The sequence below is a fragment of the Caretta caretta genome, chromosome 1 (genome assembly GCF_965140235.1).
Source record: "Caretta caretta isolate rCarCar2 chromosome 1, rCarCar1.hap1, whole genome shotgun sequence".
NCBI lineage: Eukaryota > Metazoa > Chordata > Testudines > Cheloniidae > Caretta > Caretta caretta.
This window is the reverse complement of record NC_134206.1, coordinates 152,391,859-152,409,632: the sequence shown is the minus strand read 5'-3', so window position 1 is coordinate 152,409,632 and position 17,774 is coordinate 152,391,859. Positions and strand designations below refer to the sequence as shown.

Sequence of the window (17,774 nt, the reverse complement as noted above, 5' to 3'; positions counted from 1 at the left end):
TGAATTAAGATACTGGAAAAATGCATCAGCAAACTCAAATAAATGAGAACAGAGTTCTCAGACCTGATGCCTAAAGTTAAGGCTCCTTAATCTATAATTAGACATCTAAAAATAGGTGGCTTGATTTTTCAGAAATGCTGAGCAGCCACAAAGCTATTGGGTGCTACATACGTTCGGCCCCCATGAAAATCAGGCCACTTTTATTTTAGGTGTTGAATTATAGATTTAGGACACAAGTTTCAGGCATCCATGTTTGAAATTTTTAGCCTTAACCTTTGCATTTTCATACAAGGGAGTGTTTTAAATGCAAACAATTAAAGTAAAACCAATAAGTTATACAGTCATTTCTTTTAGGGTTTAGGGGAAAATATTTGCTGAATATTAAACCAATTGGTGATGCTACAGCATATTCTATTTTATTAGATAAAATAAGATAAACAGATCAGGTAGATCTCAATTGCTGCGCCAATTATTTTAATTTAGTACTTAGCAACCAATGCTGTCTGCAACCTTCAATTAGTTTATGCTTCATTATCCTACAAAAGGACCAAATTCACTTCTTTATTACAGCTATTTAACCATGCTCATGAGGTTCTTCTATTTAAAGGAATTAATCTCTGAACATGACTCTAAGAAATGGAGCTATTTTAGGATCTTGGAGTAACTAGTGGGATTTTCCTTGTACATTTTTAACTACCAGTGTGTCCTGAAACATCTCTCAATTCATTTGGAATAGAACATCCAACAATGAATTACCCATGAATCTAGACACTCAATATCAGTTTGTAAGGCTGAATAGCAATTATAATGGCAATATGCATGTTCCATTACGAGGAAGGATTTCTCCAGTAAAATGCATTTTGTATTTGCTTGTTTCTCACTTGATTTTTCTGCAGTTTTTCCTTAAAAACAAATTCTTATGTTTTGTACATGGTATGAGGATTTTTTAAAACATTATCTCCTACAGAATACAGTACTGGCCAAAAGTAGAACAGCAAGTGAACACAGTTATGAATACCAATGAGAGCCTGTCCTTTCAGCACTCTTAGAAATCTTTTCTCAAGTTCAGAATTGGCTCTTTATTTTAAAAAAAATTGCAAAAATGATTTTTTTGCTTAATTAGCTCTTAAAAGTGAGTGAATGCTCTCACTAAAACTTTTTCCTGGTTCAGAAAGTTGCCTGCCACCTGTTTGATAAGCTGGCAAGCGTTCAGAACACTACCTGGTCCCCCTTTAGTGAGTCAAAAAAAAAAATCTCTTTAGCCCATTTGCCTTCACAGCTCCTGGAAGCTACTTCCTATTCTGAATGGGTATTTTCCCATTGGTAGCAATCATGTACAGCATCAGATTGTAGCCCAAGCTTGCTCTATACCCGAAGTCCCATGCTTGTAACAGCCTACCTGTCATCAATTCAAATGCCACAATCAAACCAGTGGGAATGATACTGTGGGGCAGCCAGGGAGGAAAATGTAAAGGAGTAACATTGCCTGCAGTGGACATGTGCCTGGCTCAGCACCCACTATGAAGATCAGTGAGGAAGTGAGGGGATGAGGGAGTCAAAGATTTTTTCCCCTGAAGCTGTCTTAAGTCCCTCAACTGCAGTACTGTGTGATAAAGGATTCCACTCTCCTTGGAAGATTGGGGCAATATTCTTTTTAAGAACCAGTAGTTTGAGTGACACTCTACTTCTAGCACTCCTAAGTTTTTGGTTTTTTAATGACTTATGGCTGACAAAACCTGTCCTTCCCCACCTCTTAGTAACATGAGGGTGACTGCTGCCTTACATGAATCGTACCATGGTATGCTAATAATACTGACACCTAGCAGAATCTAGCCACTAAATCCAGAATTTTCCATCTTTGGTCTCTACAATTAGTTACCTAAACCTGTGCTCAGGCCACTCTACAATTAAGGTCACTTATTTTGGTACCTAAGGTTTGGGACCGAGATGTGAAAATATGGTCTAAATCCATAATTTCCCTCTTTAAAAACACTTAATAATACTGAAACGTATCCCACACCTCTTAGAAACGTTGTCCTAAATACTGACAAGGAAGAGTTCTGTGGCTGACAGCTTGCTGGGATAGCAGAATCTGCAGCAGCATCTTAATATATCTGGCATTGGCAAGGATGCCTAGAAATCACATAATGCTTCTCCGTCCTTCCTAAAAATCCCAGTTTATATTCACTAGGATTGTCATGTTGCAGAAACAAATGTGTTTCAAAGGCCACGTAATCAGATACTGCATCTTTTCATAAGAGTTATAGTCACTACTACCACCTTCTTTAACACAATCTTTTTCAAAAGAAGCTGCTATACCGGTAGGAAATCCATCCATTTCCTAGGGTAAGCGAGTTAGGAGATGATCCTGTCAAAATAAACAGTAATTGAAGGTTATTTTAACTCCGCTGATGACAGTCTAAGCAAGGAGACGAAGGATTGGGGCATGAAGAATGAGTGGAGTGATGTGGTGTGGAGAACCTTGATGCGCTACAGCCTGAGCAATGAGCTTTTCCGTGACTAATTCATGAAGCTTTGAGTTCCCAAAGCACTTTATACATTTGGATAAGTATTGTACAAGTGAGGAAGAAACTGAGATGCGAGATGTTCTATGATTTGCCCAAGGACACACAGCAAATCAGCAGCAGAGTGAAGCACAGAACTGAAGCCTCCGGATTCCTAACCCTGTATTCTAACCACCAGACCATGCTACCCCCATGTTCACACCATGGCCCAAGTCACTGTGATACCTTTCACAAGTACTACATTCATCCAAACAATCTCAACACAAATTAGCTGTGAGCAGATAAATAGCACCATGTTTAACTCTAGGTATAAGAAAGTCCTTCTGGTCCTTGATTTAGGTCCTCCTCAGTATTACAGCTTATGAGAAGAGGCACCCATGGCAACATGCATTAATTCACAAACTAAACAAATGCACTCTTGCCAACTTTTAGCCTCCTGTTTAAAACAGGTTTAAGTCCAGTTTTGAAAGTTACAAAGAAATTTTAATAAGACCCAAATGTCTGAAGGAAGGATCACTGTCTGTGAAGACGCAGGTGCAATGCTTTCCAAATAATCAGTCGATCCCTTTCATTCAGTATTACATAGTGACACTTATCTGCTCTAAGCTGCTCCAAAGCCAGGAGCGTGGGGGAGAATGCAGCATGCATGGTAGTTGCTGTCTTTGTCCGAGTGGAGGAATTTGCTTATGAATTTGTGATTCAGAACTCTGTGAAGTTTTTTGACCATTCTGGTTTTGGTGAATGTACCAATTGCCATTGTATTTGTTATTCTGTATCAATCCTAATGACCCGAGACAGAGCCTTTCTTCTTGGTGACAGCGACTAGCAGCCAACAGTACTAGTGGGGGAAAAACAACCCAGATGACCTTTCTGAAGCAAATGCCATCTGCAGATCAGCACTTGGAGACCAAGTGCTAATTACGTTGCTCAATGCAGGATACTTCTATTCTGTTCTCATCCCCATGCCATGGTTCACCCTGAGCATGACTAATTCATCTTAGCTGTCAGGCACAATAAAGTAGCCAGAGCAATGCTTTGTCTTTCAATATTCTACAGCTATGTGCCTAAATAAGCACTTTGGGTGCCTTTAAAAAATAAAGCTGGCAGCTGCTTAAGCTGACATAATATCACTATATGCTGATTAATTCCTTGGTGCCAGCTGCTTTAGATGCATTCATGCTGGTAATGGACATTGCACTGTGAAAATCCAGTTCCCTGTACAAGTAGATCCATTGCTTTTGAGAGGTCTGGAAAAGGAAACTTCGTTTTGGCTGTTTAAAAAGTACCATTGCCAAAGGCTAATTGACTAGCTCTGAATAAGTAATTTGTTCAGTGATCTTAGTCCAGTCTCTTGCGACCATTTCACTATGTCATAATGTCAAAAAAATTCAGTGTGTACTCCCAACATGGAAAAGAAGGCTGCTGCCAGTCAGCAGTGAGGTACTTTGACAGATGTGTGTGGAAAGCCTGTATGTGCGTGCTTGCACTACACCTGGGCATATATCGATCAGTCTAAATTTCACTCTTTCAATCTCATAGATACTAAGGTCAGAAGGGACCATTATGATCATCTAGTCGGACCTCCTGCACAACGCAGGCCACAGAATCTCACCCACCCACTCCTGCAAAAAACCTCTCACCTATGTCTGAGCTATTGAAGTCCTCAAATCGTGTTTTAAAGACTTCAAGGAGCAGAGAATCCTCCAGCAAGTGACCCGTGCCCCATGCTACAGAGGAAGGCGAAAAACCTCCAGGGCCTCTTCCAATCTGCCCTGGAGGAAAATTCCTTCCCGACCCCAAATATGGCAATCAGCTAAGCCCTGAACATATGGTCAAGATTCACTAGCCAGATACCCAGGAAAGAATGTTCTGTAGTAACTCAAATCCCACCCCATCTAACATCCCATCACAGGCCACTGGGTCTATTTACCATGAATATTTAAAGATCAATTAATTACCAAAATCATGTTATCCCATTATACCATCTCCTCCATAAACTTATCGAGTTTAATCTTAAAGCCAGATAGGTCTTTTGCCCCCACTCCTTCCCTTGGAAGGCTATTCCAAAACTTCACTCCTCTGATGGTTAGAAACCTTCATCTAATTTCAAGTCTAAACTTCCCAAAGACCAGTTTATATCCATTTGTTCTGGTGTCCACAGTGGTACTGAGCTTAAATATTTCCTCTCCCTCTCTGGTATTTATCCCTCTGATATATTTTATAGAGAGCAATCATATCTCCCCTCAACCTTCTTTTGATTAGGCTAAACAAGCCAAGCTCCTTGAGTCTCCTTTCATAAGACAGGTTTTCCATTCCTCGGATCATCCTAGTAGCCCTTCTCTGTAGCTGTTCCAGTTTGAATTCATCCTTCTTAAACCTGGGAGACCAGAACTGCACACAGTATTCCAGGTGAGGTCTCACCAGTGCCTTGTATAATGGTACTAAAACCTCCTTATCTCTACTGGAAATACCTCGCCTGATGCATCCCAAGACTGCATTAACTTTTTTCACGGCCATATCACATTGGCAGCTCATAGTCATCCTATGATCAACCAATACTCCAAGATCCTCCTCCTCCTCCATTACTCTTTGCATGCTGAGCTGCACCTTGTAACTAGGGTGCATCACCTCTAAATCAGCACTGTTGTATTGTTATAGAATGCAAAGGTATGTCCATGGGGTGGTAGAAACACAGCTTTGCTGGATACACAGACCATGAATTGTGGCACCTTAGAGACTAATACGTTTATTTGGGCATAAGCTTTCGTGGGCTAAAACCCACTTCATTGGATGCATGCAGTGGAAAATACAGTAGAAAGACAGAAAGAGAACATGAAAAGATGGGGGTTGCCATACCAACTCTAATGAGACAAATCAATTAAGATGGGCTATTATTAGCAGGAGAAAAACTTTTGTAGTGATAATCAGGATGGCCCATTTCAAACAGTTGAAAAGAAGGTGCGAGTAACAGTAGGGGGAAATTAGCATGGGGAAATAGCTTTTAGTTTGAAACCTGAGACCATGACTTGATTTTTTTTAAAGCATCTTTTGTCAGCAGCAGCAGCACACCTGCCACATGGGAGGCCCTGGTCTACAGTCAGCTCTGCATACTTGTTTTCTGTGCAAGGTGATACAAAGAGCATACAGTGTGATGGGGGAAGTGCCCATTACATCCAAAATGAACACTTCACCTCTGTCGACATTTGTTGCATGCTGTCATGCAGCACAGCTGAGAAGTGTAATAAAAACGACAAGGGGTCAGTTGATGGCCAGTGGGGCAAAATCACCTGCCTCTGTGACCATCATCTTAGACCTACATTCACACTTCATGAGTCAGAGAGATGAAAACTGCCACCATCGCACGGTCCTCACTAGTGAGCCAGAACCTGCATGTGCCTACCTGTCCTATCCCCAACTTGCAGCTAAAGTACAATATTTAGATAAGTTGTTACATGGGGCCCCTCTCGAGGCTTCCCCAGCTGTGAAACCAACAAAGGTGCATAGCCTGCTGGCTTCCCAGCCAAAGGAGCCATTCAGTAATCTGGCAGGGAAGCACCTTTGCTGAGGCAGCCACCTAAAGCTCACACAGCTGCCCAAATCCTTCCTCTTCTTACCTGATTGGTAATTGGGCCTTAGAGAATGTTAGCTGGGGAAGCACAGGCCCATGTCCTTCTGGTGCCATAGCAGAAGCAGAATCTACTTTGGCAACAGCTAAGGAAGAAGAAATCCTTTCAGGTGTCTCTGTATGTATTTTATTTTATTTCTTAAAGTAGTAGTTCTTTGTTCCAGCATGGGGAAAATATGCTCTACCCTATACCCAGGCCAAGTGTTTAATAGGGAACACCAGGCAATTTTTTTCTCCTTAAATATAGCTCAGTTCCTCTGTCTCCAAATAATTTGTCTCCTTATCATGCCATGAATGTGATCTACAATATTGCTTTTTATGCAGCACCCAGAAGACGCCACAATAAGTGCTTTAATCCAAAATTTGATGGTGTAGAGGAGAACCTGGATGCAGTACAAAGTAACAGCTCGCTGAAACCCACTGGAATGTGCCCAGCAAATGAAGTTGTTTCAAGCCCGTTCCTCCAGCTGAGGCAACTGCAGGCAGTTCAGCAGAGAATAACCTCTGACCCTCCAACTCTCACTCCCACCAATATATGGTTAGAACACAAACTGTACATACTTCTAGCTGCCATGATCTCCTGCTGCAGGACACATATATACAACTGAAGCGTCAGCTGAGGCGCAGAGCCGAGGAAAGCCTGGATCACAGATGCCCTGCTGAATGCAGATCTATGTGTAAACAATTTGCCTTCAGCCTGGCCCACTTCCTTCTCAACTTCTTCTGAATGTCCGTCTTTAGGCATCTGCCTCTTCTTGGTGATGCTGACATAAGGCTCTTCAAATCTCCCCGCATGAAAGTAAATGTAAAAAACTTCCACACACCTGGAAGTAAATCAACAGATAAAGAGTGATAGAAAAAAAATCAAGGGTTTTCCAATAGCCTTATTAACATTCTAAGCCCATTTTCACAATTACTAATACTGTGCCCTGCTCTCTGATAATCAATTTATTTCCCAACTGTACTGTGCTATGATTAGGGCTCTACCAAATTCACAGCCATGAAAAATGCATCACAAATCGTGAAATCTGGTCTTTTGTGTGCTTTTACCCTATACTATACAGATTTAGAATCATAGAATATCAGGGCTAGAAGGAACCTCAGGAGGTCATCTAGTCCAACCCCCTGCTCAAAGCAGGACCAATCCCCAATTTTTGCCCCAGATCCCCTAAATGGCCCCCTCAAGGATTGAACTCACAACCCTGGGTTTAGCAGGCCAATGCTCAAACCACTGAGCTATCCCTCTTCACGGGGAGACAAGCATTTCTCCAATTGGAGGTCCTGACCCAAAAGGGAGTTGCAGGGGGTCGCAAGGTTATTTTAGGGGGCCACAGTATTGCCACCCTTACTTCTGTGCTACCTTCAGAACTGGGTTGCCAGAGAGTGGCTGCTGTTGGCCAGGCGTCCAGCTCTGAAGGCAGCGCCCCACCACCAGCAGCGCAGAAGTAAAAGGTGGCAATACCATACCCTGCCACCCTTACTTCTGTACTGTTGCTGACAGCAACTCCACCTTCAGAGTTGGGCACCTGGCCAGCAGCCACCGCTCTCCAGCTGCCCAGCCCTGAAGGCAGCACCCTGCCAGCAGCAGGTCAGAAGGGTGGCAATACCATCCCATCCCATGCTTACTTGTGCCCTGCTGCTGGCAGTGGCTCTGCCTTCAGAGCTGGGCTCCTGGCCAGCAGCCGCTGCTCTCCAGCTGCCCAGCTCTGAAGGCAGTAAAAGTAGCAATACTGAAACCCACCCATACAATAACCTTGCAACACCCCGCTCCACAACTCCTTTTTGGATCAGGACCCTACAATTACAACTCTGAAATTTCAGATTTAAATAGCTGAAATCATGAAATTGATGATTTTTAAAGTCCTGGGACCATGAAATTGACCAAAATGGACCGTGAATTTGGTAGGGCCCCCACTCATAATGGTGAGTTGTCCTCTTGATGTGACATTAATATCCATGAGTCTACTCACTGGGGTAAGCATTTTCAGGATTGAGCCTTTGATTTGTATTAATGACCCAAATTATAAGTAGCTGTCATCTGAGTTCTAGATTTGTGATGGGGAATTATATATCCCAACCTGAAAGCAAGGAGTCATAACAGCCAGCCAGGTGCATTATCTGACCAGTACATCCCACAGCCAATGGAGATTACTACTATTACAATTCAGTATCTATAATTAAGGTTAAGATTTTGTCATGGTTATTTTTAGTAAAAGTCATGGGCAGGTCAAGGGCAATAAACAAAAATTCACAGAAGCTATGAACTGTCTGTGACTTTTGCTGCTGCGGCTCTATGGTTTCCCCCACAACCATGGTGGCTGGGAGCTGCAGGATTCCCCCTCTGCCCACAGTGGCTGGGAGCTGCAGGGTGACCATATTTCCCAAAGAGAAAATGGGACACTCCAGCCGCTCGCCCGACCGGTCCCCCTCTTCACGCGTGAGGCTGTTGCTGGAACCCTGAGCAGGGCCCCCTCAGGAGTCTGTCACCTATTGCTGGAACTTTGCAGGGGGTCGCTTGTTGCTGCGGTTGCCTGTCGCTGGAATCCTGCCAGGGCCTCACTGGCTGCCAGCTCCAGAGTCCCGCAGCCCCTGGGGCTGAAGCAGAGAATGTTACGGAGATCTCTGGAAATCATGGATTCTGTGACTTCCATGACCTCCATGACATAAAACGTAGCCTTATCTATAATAAAATTCCAGGGTTGTCACTCTCTCTGCTTGTCACTCAGGCCTAGAATATCTGAGAGTCACTGTGAAGCAATAGGAACAGCTACATGCATAGTGGAGACCTCTTTTTGTTAAGAATATCATCAGCCTGAATCATCACTAGGGTTTGTGGTCTGTTAACATCTAATTTTTAAAGGTCTCAGCCATTTTGACTTAATGAATTATACCTATGCAACAGCATAGCTTTTCAGCTACAATAAGGCCTGTATCTATACTATTCCAAGAATCCTAGACCATTGTGCAATCTCAGGTAACTCAACCAATCACCACCCTTACTCTATAGCTAATTTGCATGCAACAATTTCATTGGTTGTGTGAGGGAGACTGCATAGATGGTGGATTACCTGGCTCAACTGCCACCATTCTTCAAAATCACCCACACAACAACACAACCAGGACCCACAAAAACCCCCAAACACATATAGCCCCTCACTGCAGCATATACCCCACATTTGCCAAGCGCACAATGTAACACTACTTTCCCAGCACCACACACTCATTTGCCCACCCTCACTTATACTTCCCATAGAACTGTAGCCATGGGTCATCAACAGGTTGAATCATCACTGAATTTGTGGGTTGTTACCATCCAGTTTTTAAGTTCTCAGCCATTTTTAGACAAATGATTTTAAATGACCAATTAGAAAATACACTGAAGAGCTCATATTATCCCAGTGATGAGGCCTCTCCTCCCTTGAGCCCTGTCAGCAGCAAGATAGGAAGGGGCTTCTGTTGGTAAGCAAACTATGACTATATTAATATTATTATTCCAGTGGACTACTCTAGAGAGTAATGTCTGTTAGAGCTAGAAGCTGACTGGAAAGTCTGTATGTTTTAAAAAAGCAACCCATGACTGAGAACGCACCATTGTCCCAAATAAAACATTTTAACAATAAACTGTAGAAAAGCTTAGGCTTTTGAAGAGTGCCTGCTGGTCAGGTAGACCAGGAATATTCAAAGAAGCAAACTAAAACTGCTGCTATCTGGGTTGTGTTGGAATTCTCTCCAATTTGCAGGGACAGGGGTGGGGTTAGGAGTCTTGTTTTTAAATAAACTGATATGCTGTTTCCCTATCAGAACCACAACTAAGGCAACATATGACAGCAAATGCTCTGAACCCGACTGTCCATACCTGTGGAAGGGTGTGCTTCTGTGTACCACCACTAAAGCATTAATTGTACCTTTTCTCTAGTAAAATGCAATTAACCTCTAGCCCTCACCCCTGAGAGAACATTATTGCAATCCTTCCACTTGGAGACTGAGTCCCAGAACCTCAGACATATTTACGTGTGTCAAGGTTCCTCCCCCACTCTGAACTCTAGGGTACAGATGTGGGGACCTGCATGAAAACCTCCTAAACTTACTTTCACCAGCTTAGGTTAAAACTTCCCCAAGGTACAAATTAATTTTAGCCTTTGTCCCTGGATCTCCACTGCCACCACCAAACTCTAACTGGGTTTACTGAGAAACATAGTTTGGACACATCTTTCCCCCCAAAATCCTCCCAACCCTTGCACCCCACTTCCTGGGAAAGGTTTGGTAAAAATCCTCACCAATTTGCATAGGTGACCACAGACTCAAACCCTTGGATCTGAGAACAATGAAAAAGCATTCAGTTTTCTTACAAGAAGACTTTTAATAGAAGTAAAGAAATCCCCCCTGTAAAATCAGGATGGTAGATATCTTACAGGGTAATTAGATTCAAAAACATAGAGAACCCCTCTAGGCAAAACCTTAAGTTACAAAAAAGGCACACAGACAGGAATAGTCATTCTATTCAGCACAGTTCCTTTCTCAGCCATTTAAAGAAATCATAATCTAACATATACCTAGCTAGATTACTTACTAAAAGTTCTAAGACTCCATTCCTGTTCTATCCCCAGCAAAAGCAGCATACAGACAGCCACAGACCCTTTGTTCTTCTGCCTCCTCCCAGCTTTTGAAAGTATCTTGTCTCCTCATTGGTCATTTTGGTCAGGTGCCAGCGAGGTTACCTTTAGCTTCTTAACCCTTTACAGGTGAGAGGATTTTTCCTCTGGCCAGGAGGGATTTTAAAGGGGTTTACCCTTCCCTTTATATTTATGACAACATGCTTAACTCCCATTGATTTCAATGGGAGATAGGTGTCTCAATACCTTTGAGGATCTGGGCCTGAGTTACTTTCTTCCTCCACACAGAACTAGCTCCTGTCCCAATCACAAGCAACCCATGAGGCAGAAAGTAAGCAACATTTCTTCATTCCCCTTGCACAACTTCTCGTCTACCGATCCCAGTGTTAGCAGCAGGGGGCAGCAAATGCAGAGAAAAGTCACACACGAATGCTAAGTACACTATAAGCACAGTTAGACTAATCACTACAAAAAGCACAGCTAACTCTGCACTAAGCTTAGCTTTGGGTAAAATTTTTAAAAGCACCCATTTGTAACTTAGGAGCCTAAATTCCAACACTTAATAAACAATTCAGGCTTATATTTTCAAAATCGTCTGCGGGATATGGACACTCAGTTCCCATGAATTTTAGTGGGTATTGGGCTTCCAAATTGTCAGGAGCCTTTGGAAATTTCAGCCTATCTTTTGTTCCTGCAGTTCACCACATTTAAGTTTGGGTATAGCAGGCATTTCTCTGGTTGTAGTATGTGAATTTTACAGCCAAAGGGGAATTTTTCAGCAAAAAAATTTTTTGTTGGAAAATGCTGATTTGTTGATACCAAGACTATTTGCAGAAAAGGGTAGGTTTTGAACAATTTCCTCTTTGTTTGTTTTTTTAAGTTTCTAAATTGTTGAAATGGGATTAAAAAAGTTTCATTTTCGGTTCAAAATGACTTTTCGTTTTGAAATGAAAGTTAATTTAAGGTAAATATATATATATATATATATATATATATATATATATATATATAAACTAAAACGTCAAAATTGAAATGAAATGTTTCAAAATTATTGAAACAAAACATTCTGACTGACCTGATCCAAAAAATTTTTGGATTTTCAATAATGAAAATTAGACATTTTGACTTTTCATCTCAACTCAGGAGCAGAAATATTTTCAATATCTCGAAAATTTTCATGGAATGGGAAAACCACCCAACTGTCGTGAATTCCTTGTTTCTTTTCTGTCAGTGTTGATGTAGATACAGTTTTGCACATAACAAAATGTTTAATTTCTTTCTATTGTGTTCAGTACCAAAAACTTTGTACCCCTGACTTCAATGGACCAGGATTTGATCACCAGTGTTTTGCATGAAAGCCCTTTGTATTATCCTTTTTTGCCTCTTGCAAGAGCATAGTTTATTACTGTGTAAGTAGAGGCAGTCCCTGCTGCAGACAATTTGTAACCAAGCACCCACTTTAGAAGAGGTGTGGTAGCTGACTGGTTAAGATGCTCAGGTACACTCCTGAAAGTTGTGGGTTTGCTACTTGCTTGATCTCATGCTGAAAGGCCACCTTCCATTCACCTTGCTGCTCCATGGGGTTAGAGAAGCCAAAGGTGGTTGGATGTGATGCTGGCCCTATCACACCATTGTGAACTGTTGGCTAGGGAACTGATGTGCCTTGACCATGCCAACCTGATGAGCCAGTGACTTGTAAGAACTCTGACCCCCTTCTAGGCCCATGTTAGAACTTAATGAACAGTAGGGGTGGAGTGTACACTATATTGGCTAAATTTTACTTCCATTGAAGCCTGTAGTGCTCCAATTGATTTCAATGGGAACACAGTTAAGCCATGCTGAGTGCTTTTGAAAATCCCATCCTACATATTGTACTTGCTGTAACAGATACAGTTCATATCAGACAGAAAGGAGCCAACTGTCACAGGACAATGACACACACAGACACTCAGATGGGAGACCTAAGTTCCAGTCCCTGAGCCAATGAATATTGAATTATTTATACAAAGTGGAACAGCTTTAAGAGGCAACCCTGAGAAAGCTCCATAACCCAGTGGTTCAGGCTGTCACCTAACATGTGGTAAACCCAGGCTCAAGTCTCTGTTCCCTATCAGGTAGATGGGAGACTTGAACCTTTATCTCCCACAGCCTGAGTAAATATTCTAACCACTGGGCTAAAAGTTATAAGGGAGGGGAGGAACTCCTTCCCACCCTCCAGGAGAAAAGGCTTAGGCACCTAACTTTAGGAAAATTGGCTGTGAATCCCTAGCAGACGGAGACACCTCCCTCCAGCCCAGACTTATGTGTCTACATCCCTTAAGGGGTGTGGCCTTATCACACACCCCTCTCCTCTGCATTTCCTATTGGCTAGCTTAGGCAGCTTCCTGCTCAGCTTGCTAGCTTCTGTAGATCTCATTCTTAGGTGCTTAACACTCTTCTGATTAGGAGTACTTGTGGCACCTTAGAGACTAACCAATTTATTTGAGCATGAGCTTTCGTGAGTTGAAGTGAGCTGTAGCTCACGAAAGCTCATGCTCAAATAAATTGGTTAGTCTCTAAGGTGCCACAAGTACTCCTTTTCTTTTTGCGAATACAGACTAACACGGCTGTTCCTCTGAAACTCTTCTGATTGTCTTATATAGAGAGCCTGAGCTCCTTACTTGGGGCTGTTGATTCCAGTAGGCAGTGTGCTGCCTAACATTTAGACATTGCAATGCTTAAGACCCCTTTGTGGATCTAGTCCCTTTTTTCTTGGGTGCCACCTGTGGCAATGTTTGGGAGAGCTGATCACTATGGTACAAATAATAAAGGGAGAATTTCATGAATCCCAGAGTGATGCTCCGATTACTAATTATCTGTATTGCAATAGTACATAGGAGCCCTAGTCATGTACCATTATGCTGTGGTCTGTACAAACACAGAACAAAGAGACAATTGGATAATGGGATGAGATTGTACTTGGCCAAAGTGTAATTTGAAGTTTTCTCCAGAAAAGAACATTAAACCTTCCACTGAAATGCTTTTAAGTCACTTTGCTTTTATAGTCTCCTTCAGTTTAGGTGTTAAAGTGTCTCCATTTCAAAAAAGAAAATTCTAAATAAGTGTAACTACCTTTTCCAAGCATTCAAAGGAATAACTGCATTCACAAAGCATGGCATCAACCTGAAGTGCCACAGAAATCCCAGATAGTGTCCTGCCGTCACTTCGTCCCAGCCAATTACATTGAAATGTATCCTTTCTCAGACTTGCCTATATCTCAAAGACTAGAGTCAGGTCACTGTGTGATATTGGCAATATTACTCTACAAATCACTTTGAGTACTTATAGAGAAACTGTTCCTATTACAGAGGGGGAAAATAAAATTGGCAAAAGGCAAGTATATGCTCTTTCATAACACAACCATTCTCTCCATGAACGGGAAGGCTACTAGCTGTATGATGTCCCTATTGTAATTACTTTTGTGACAGCAAATGTCCAGCTAATATAGGTGGTACTGAGGATGAGACAATAAGCAGGTTTATAAAGTATACTTATTCTGTCATGTTCAGGAACCAAACAAGGCTAGATCATTGTAGCTAGGCAAGGCAGTATTTTTTCCAGGTGGCTGCCATCTTGTGCTCCAGCATCTGAGCTTTCATTTGGAAATAAATAAATAAAATAAAAGGAGGAAAGTAAATCTCTAGCCTTTATGATTACAAAGAAAACCTTCAAAATGTGAACTGGGCATCAGCCAGTGAGCCAAACTGAAAGTGCCCAGCAGAGCACGCATCATATGCTGTATATCACCGTGAACTAGTGAGAGTGGCGTCTCATTCTGACTTCTCAAATGGACAGAGCGTGGAACTATAGCAGAACTTGGGGCAGGGTTAAGTCGACCTAAGTTATGCAACTCCAGCTTCGTGAATAATGTAGCTGGCGTCAAAATACTTTAGGTCGACTTATTGCAGTGTCTAAACCGCACTGGGTCGATGGCAGAAACTCAAATCTAAATATTCTTCTTTCTAATATTGTTTCAAAGGGCACTTTCAACTCAATATCTCAAGTGGAATTTTGGGCTCTCTTGTCAAACAGAACACCTTCTGGAAGAAGTGAAACCCTTGAGAATTATAAATACTACAATATGAATGGAATCATTACCATAAAACATTTAAATTAAGCCACACTAGGAGTTTCCCTTTCTTCCTGTGAAGTCAATCTGATCTATGTTACTATGTTGCAGAAATTTGCAGTAAGATATAACTTACCCAGTAACTATAACTATCAAACTGCTTATCTTCACAAAGAATCAAGCAACTTTAGAGAAATGGGCCTTGTCTGTACAAAGAGAAAACAGCTTCTAGATTCCATCTAAACAAATAGCCTCAGTAAGGATCTCACTGTATAGGAGAGAAAACTGTTTGCTTGCCACCTGGCCTTCCTTTTTTATTTCCAGCCTCTGTGGGGGGGGACCTCATAACCTATTTTCTTCAGTGCTAAGTCTTAAGATTTGTGGATTCTGCAGGTTAGCAAATACCACACCCTTTCTTTCCCTGTGTTTGCTTTCAGGACAGCAACATGACTGTTCCTGAGAGACTGACAAAATAACTATTAAAGCATATTCTACAGCATTAGTGTTACTTTGATTAATGCAGGTGCATAAGCACAAAGGAGACTCAGTCAGCTTCATACCAATAGAATACAGGGGGGATGGAATAATTTTTATAGTGGGGGTGCCCAGAACCATTGAACCAAACTGTAAACCCTGTATATAATGGAAACCTCCTGCAACTCCAGTTCTAGCACCTATGATAGAATAGCTATAGAAATACAACAGACTAACGTTTTGGGTGTTTTGGGCAGGGGGACATTGTGCAAAGAAACACACAACAGGCACAGATCTAGTTCATATGGATAAACATGGCTGTACCACACACACGCAGAACACAAAAATCCTATATACACACACACACGCATCTCTATATCCACACAACAGAGACGTGTAAAGAGAGCGAATGTTTCTAAATTGGTGTCTCTTATACACAAAGGCAACTGTGCTTCCATCTCGGGAACCTCAGCTGCATCTCAACCACAAAGCTGAAGACTACGCAAATGTAACACATGCCAATGTGTGCTATACATTGCAAACGTTCACACAGCTGTACACGGCTGTATTATGCACAAACGCCGGGGGCTCGCGAAGAAAAGAAAAAGCTGCCGCAAACAAGATGCGCTCTCCAGAGCGCCAGAGGGACGGCTCCGCTCCACCGACCCGCGCTCGTCCGCTCTGCGAGCCCCCAGGGGGAGCCGCTGGCGCGCAGCAGGGGAGGTGGCTGGAAGGGAGCGGCGATGCTTTTTAATGAAGTAAATCGGGAGGGCAGGACGCTGCCCACGCGGGCCAGCAGCCCGCCACCCACCTGACAAGGGGTCCCAGCTGCAGGATGTGCAGCAGCAGCACCAGGGGTCTGTCCCGGCTCAGCTCCCGGTGGATGAAGACCAGGTTGAACTGCACCAGCACGCAGGGCAGGAGGGCGAAGAGCAGGGTCAGCGCCTGCCAGATGCGGTCCCCCGCCGCGCGGTAGGTGCTGCTCAGGTACAGGGCGGTGCCCGTCTCGGCCAGGAAGAGGAGCAGGGAGACGAGGACGGAGCCCGGGAATTTCATCTCCGCCCGTGCCGGCAGCCGGCGCGCCGGGCGCCTCATCTGTCTGCGGCAGCCGGCTGGGCAGGGCCCCCCGCTCCGCCCAGCGCCCTCTCCCGCGGGGCTCGGGCCCGGTTCGCCGCGGGGGAGCGCTGCCCGCTAGGGGGAGTCCCGCTTGCTGCGGCGGCCCGGCCACCTGCCCCCAGGCCCTCCGCACGCCGGGGCCTGCCCGGGGAGCGGCGCCGCCGCGGCCGGAGGCGAGAGCGGGCTCGGGGCCCTGGCGCAGGCACCCGCGTGGGCAGCCGCCGCCGCCGCCGCCCGGTAGGGGCAGGGGCGCAGAGCGGAGACAGCTGCAGCGCTGGCAGAGGGGCTTGGGTCAGCCCCAGCGGAGAGGAAACCACCTCTTCCTCTGCGGCGCTGCTTGGGGGGGAGGGGGGGCGCTGGGGAATGAGGGGCAGGGGCAGCCCCCTAGGAGCTTTAGTGTAGGTCCCTCCACAGCCCCCTACACCGGGTGCTGGGACAACCTGTGTCGTGGGGGGTGCTGAGAGCCACTGAACCCCACTGTAAACCCGCTCCGGGGTTCTCAAATTCATTGCAGCTCCGCCCTCTTCTGACAACAACGGGAGGGGGGACCGAAGCCTGCGCCTGCCCCAGGCAGCGGGGGTCAAAGCCGAAGCCCAAGGGTTTCAGCCCCAGGCAGGGGGCCTGTAACCTGAGCCCCGCCACTCAGGGCTGAACCCTTGAGCTTTGTCCCCTGGCCCTGGGACTCAGGCTTAGGGCCCGGGGCCCTAGCAAATCTAATGCCAGCCCTGGCAACCCCAGTAAAATGGGGTTGTGACCCACTTTGGGGTCCTGACCCACAGTTTGAGAACTGCTGCTGTATATGATGGAAACCACTTCAAGCCAGGGGGTGCAGCAGCATCCCCCACACCGCTAGTTCCAGCACCAATGCCCTTATAGAGTTGGTTAAAGATCATTGGGTGATAGGGTTGTCAATTTTGGTTGGACTTTTCTTGGAGGTTTCATCACGACAATCTTTAATGAAAGATCAGTCTTTAATTTCTAGGGCTTGTTTACACTACTGCACGGGGTCAATCTAAGATACGCAACTTCAGCTACGTGAATAGCGTAACTGAAGTCGACGTACTTAGATCTACTTACCGTGGTGTCTTTACTGGGGTAGGTCGACAGCTGGCGCTCTCCTGTCAACTCCGCTTGCACTTCTCGTTCTGGTGGAGTACCAGAGTCGAGAGGAGAGCGCTCAGCGGTTGATTTATCACATCTATACTACGACCCCCGCTGGATCGATTGCTGCCCGCCGATCTTGCGCCTAGTGTAGACAAGCCCCTAGAGACTCCAGGACAATCCTGGAGGGTTGGGAACCCTAACTGGGTGAG

The 17,774-nt window shown here is 44.3% G+C and overlaps 1 protein-coding gene across 1 annotated transcript in view; it reads right to left on the bottom strand.

Moving 5' to 3' along the window:
* Nucleotides 1-16,589, bottom strand: part of XK (X-linked Kx blood group antigen, Kell and VPS13A binding protein) — a 28,747-nt gene extending 12,158 nt beyond the window's left edge. Inside the window, exons 1-2 of the mRNA XM_048864195.2 lie at nucleotides 16,157-16,589; nucleotides 6,712-6,974 (exon numbers count right to left, since the gene is read on the bottom strand). Coding sequence (XP_048720152.1) covers nucleotides 6,712-6,974; nucleotides 16,157-16,440 — 547 coding nt within the window. The 5' untranslated portion in view covers nucleotides 16,441-16,589. The remainder of the gene's footprint in view (nucleotides 1-6,711; nucleotides 6,975-16,156) is intronic.
* Between the last annotated feature and the right edge of the window lie 1,185 nt (nucleotides 16,590-17,774).